This window comes from Pinus tabuliformis, chromosome 7, assembly GCF_031772625.1.
Source record: "Pinus tabuliformis cultivar Carrire ecotype Pingquan chromosome 7, CPIR1, whole genome shotgun sequence".
NCBI classification, from domain to species: Eukaryota; Viridiplantae; Streptophyta; class Pinopsida; order Pinales; family Pinaceae; genus Pinus; species Pinus tabuliformis.
This window is the reverse complement of record NC_142293.1, coordinates 1652372173-1652376190: the sequence shown is the minus strand read 5'-3', so window position 1 is coordinate 1652376190 and position 4018 is coordinate 1652372173. Positions and strand designations below refer to the sequence as shown.

Genomic DNA, 4018 nt, shown 5'->3' with positions numbered 1-4018 from the left:
TTTGGTAGGAGGAAGTTTCAGTGAATTTTTAATAAAATTTGGTAGGAATTTTTGTAAATCCAGGTTACCGTTGACAAACTTCAAGATTTTGGGTGCCCTTGGTTTTTTTTTTTATGGTGTTAAAACCATTGCCACCATCAAAACTTGATTCAAACACTCATACTACAAGATTTTTTGGAAAAAAAAATTGTCGAATTCCAACATTTTTTGCTATCTGGGAAAATTTGTTTCTTGATAGACAACACTGTATATGCTTATTTATCTTCAACAATCTCTCCTGAAGTTTGGTGAATTTAAAATTGTTCGAAAGGTGTGGTGAGTTGTTGAATTAGAATTCTCAATTTTGTTCAGCTGGATGATTCAAAACACTAAAACTAATATGAGGTAGTATAATTAATAGATATTTCAATTTATTTTTTCTTTTAAGAATTTTTATGGCATAATTTTTAATTTTTAAAGTTTGTATTTTTTTTTAATTTAAAAAACATAAATAAATTTAACTTCAAAAATATTTAATATTTAAATTTTACAAATTATACAACTCAAATTCTCCATTCTCATAATCCAAAATATCTATAAATTAAATTACACTTTTAGTTATGAAATTAATTTTAAAATATTAAATTACTAAAAAAAAAAACCTTATACTGAGCAGTGTCTTCATGCCAAGTGCCATCATTTCCCTGTTCAAAAGTTTGGTGTTCTCAACACTTTAGCTACTCGTGCACTCAGAATTTCTGATGAAAACCACCTTGCAAATGAGAAAACACATCTCCTTAATGTTTTCAATAATAATGGATATAGTAGGCACCAAGATCTTAAAGCTTTCCTTAAAACTAGCAAAGGTCCTATGATTAAAAAAGACCGCAAAGATTGGATTTGAGGGGTGCATCTTCCTTTTATCTAAGGGACCACAGACACGATTGTGAGGATCTTGAAGAAACTTAAGGTTCCCTCAACCTTTAGGCCCCTAAACATCATTTGAAGCTCAATACCAAAGGATTCATGAGCAGACAACTAACATCAAGCATGGGAGGACCCTCTCCTCATCATTGGTAGAACATGTAGAAGACAAAACATCACATCTACATTGAGGAGGCTCAAGTCATTGCAAGGATTGATCATTTCCATCACTGAAAGTTTAGGGAGGTGATCCAAGTGGATATTGGTGGCCACCCACCTATTCCACTTGGACCCCAACCATTGTTTCTTTCAATTTTTCAGTTTCCTAAATTGTAGCACATTTTACTATTTTTGACAGTTTTTCCGTTCCTAAACTTCTGGAGCCGTTTTGAGGCCCTAAACGACGTTTCTTTGGAAAATCACAGGTAATGGTTAAAACCTTCATCTTGATATTTTTTGTCATCAGTTGTAGTCCTCAGATATATCTTTCTAACGATGTATCATGTGTGTCAAATGAAGATTGTATGCCAAAGTTACGACCCCGGAAAGTTTATGTACCAATTTACCCCAACGGGACCCATATTTTGGTGTTTCATCTCCTAGGGTTAGGTTTTTGGATGTTTGGGGTTTTCTAGTGTTTCTCAATAATAAATAGGCCCTCAGGGCTCATTGTAACACAATTCAGAGGCGTGTAGCTGCCACATCTCTTCTTAGAGACAAGCTACCATCGCACGAGGTAGTCTTATTTCCATTATGTTTGATAAACAACCATCCCCCGAGCTAGTCTTATTTCCATTATGTTTGTAAGCATATTTCAGTATATGATACTAATGAAATAAAGTGTTATTTCTACTACATATCCATATTTATGGTTATATTTATAATTTGTTGCATTCTTATTTAAATTCAGATCAGGAGGTCATAGAGACTGAAAGGAGATAGCTAGAAAATTAGCACTTGTTGGGTGTTTATCTTTGCTCTTATCATTTTTATTTCATTTTCATCAATTATTCATTTATTTATGTAGTATCACTTTTTATTCTATTATTTTTATTATTATTTATTTATTTTTATACAAGTTTGATATATTTTTATGAATCTTGAGTTTTAAAATTTGTTTTGGTGGTTATTAATTTATCTTGATTTCTCCCCTTTGGTTACTTGTTAATTCCCATTCTTACTTAACTTTGACCCTTTAATAGTAATGAGTTCTCATGTGATCATCACCCAAAGATTTCTCAAAAATCAAAAAATAAATTGGAATATTAAATTACTTTTTAAGATCATGTAAATTCTTACTATTAAATTTAATTTAATTTTTAAATATTAAATTACTTTATCTGATCATGTAAATTAAATTTTTACCATTGTTAAGCCAGAGAATATAAATATTATGGAATTACAATTTTAAATTGGACGGCCAAAAGTGGCAATTTGGGCAAAAATATTTCAAAAATTATTGTAGAGACAGTTTTGGAATCGTGTTTTTGATGGTGAAAATGGATTCAGCACCATCAAAAACACTTAAGCCACTAAAATTTTGAAGTTTAACAACTATAACTTAGATTTACAAAATTCCTTGCCAAATTTTCTCAAAATATAACCAGAATTTCCAAAAATTTCCATAACCAAACAAAATGTCATTAGCCTGAGGCTTTTACATATATGAGGTTACGGTTTCCGATCAAAAGGAAAGGAGAATGAATTCCGGTATCGGACACCCCCGACCCAAATCTATTGAAGATTTTTGAGGCCTACCGAAGAATATGTCGCGGGTTTTAGAAACTCGAGAAAGGGGAAAACACAGAATCCATCAGATTATGGAAAGAACTCGAAAGCCGAAAAGGAAAAAAAATTGCCAATCCACTCCTTTTTCCGCGTTGTATTTCCTTTGAAATCCAATTTCATTGGGGAAATATAAAAAGATCTAGTTGTATTTCCTTTGAAATCCAATTTCATTAGGGAAATATAAAAAGATATAGATCTGAACTTGCAATGCATTTGTCGAATAAAACTTTCAGCAGAGAAATAATTTCATTCTTTGATATAAAATACAAATTGAAATTGGTACCGGATAGGGACTGGCCAAATCAGGTATCGATTCCCATTAACAACTTGGTGATCTAAAAATTTCAAAATACGCCAACAAAAATTTCAACACTCTCCCGACGCAAATCTTCCATTATCGCCTTCATCTTCGAAGCTACAGACTGCAGAAAAAGCAGAGTTAAGGCCATCCATGAGCTCGCCGTTGGTGAGACTACGCTCTTCTGCTATCGGCAGCAGCTTTTTCTCGAAAGGCCGCCGTCTTCTCACAAACAGCTTCCGCGGAGGGGCGATTTCCATCCACTGCATATCAGCTTTTGCCGTCTTGGGAATCGCCATTAGTCGGCCAAAAACTATCTTCAGATGAAAATCCCCACAAATCCAAAGGAAAACTCTTGGCAAACTGCAATACTAAGCTAACTGGATTACGTTTATTAAACACGAATACTTATTGCAGACGCAATTCAGAAAATTTATCTCTGAAAGGAAATTTCGACGTATGATTTCCCTACGGCCTATGTTGGATGTGCTGTGAATTTAAAGGTGTTGCAGTGTAATTTTCATTTAACGCGTGAAGCAAAGAGAAGGAAACTTGGTGCGTTCATTCGCCGAACCTCCCTAATTTGACAGCACAACGCCTCTGTCGAATCTTCTAATGACATGTTTACAGAAAAATTCCTGAAGTCATGATTTCCACACCGTGCGATTTTGGCGTGTGAATGTGAATTTGAAGTGACGGTGAGTTTCATTTAACGCGTCATTGCTGTGAATGTGACTTTGAAGTGATGGTGAGTTTCATTTAACGCGTCATTGCTATCAATGTGAATTTGAAGTGAGGGGTGAGTAGCTTTCATTTAACGCGCCATTGGAAAGGAAGGCAACGGGATTATAGTTATCTGTAAGATCGCCGAAACTACTTAATTAATGTGAATACGCGGAAACAGTTAGCACCATGACCCTCCCTTGAATGTAAAATAAAAACATAAAAATCAAAGAGAGACTTTTATTTAAACAATCTCCTTCCTATAACGTAACACGCTTCAACATGCCTTAATAATTTTTTAATATT

The 4018-nt window shown here is 33.8% G+C and overlaps 1 protein-coding gene across 1 annotated transcript; it reads right to left on the bottom strand.

The window, feature by feature from the left end:
- Positions 1 to 2487: 2487 nt before the first annotated feature.
- LOC149254783 (uncharacterized) lies at positions 2488 to 3459 on the bottom strand. The gene has a single exon (XM_089457107.1). The coding sequence runs from the start codon at positions 3286 to 3288 to the stop codon at positions 3058 to 3060; it is 231 nt and encodes a 76-aa protein (XP_089313233.1). The 5' UTR covers positions 3289 to 3459; the 3' UTR covers positions 2488 to 3057.
- Between the last annotated feature and the right edge of the window lie 559 nt (positions 3460 to 4018).

Bases quoted from the DNA above. Each gene is read 5' to 3' on its own strand.
- LOC149254783 (XM_089457107.1), bottom strand. From the start codon at position 3,288: ATGGCGATTCCCAAGACGGCAAAAGCTGATATGCAGTGGATGGAAATC.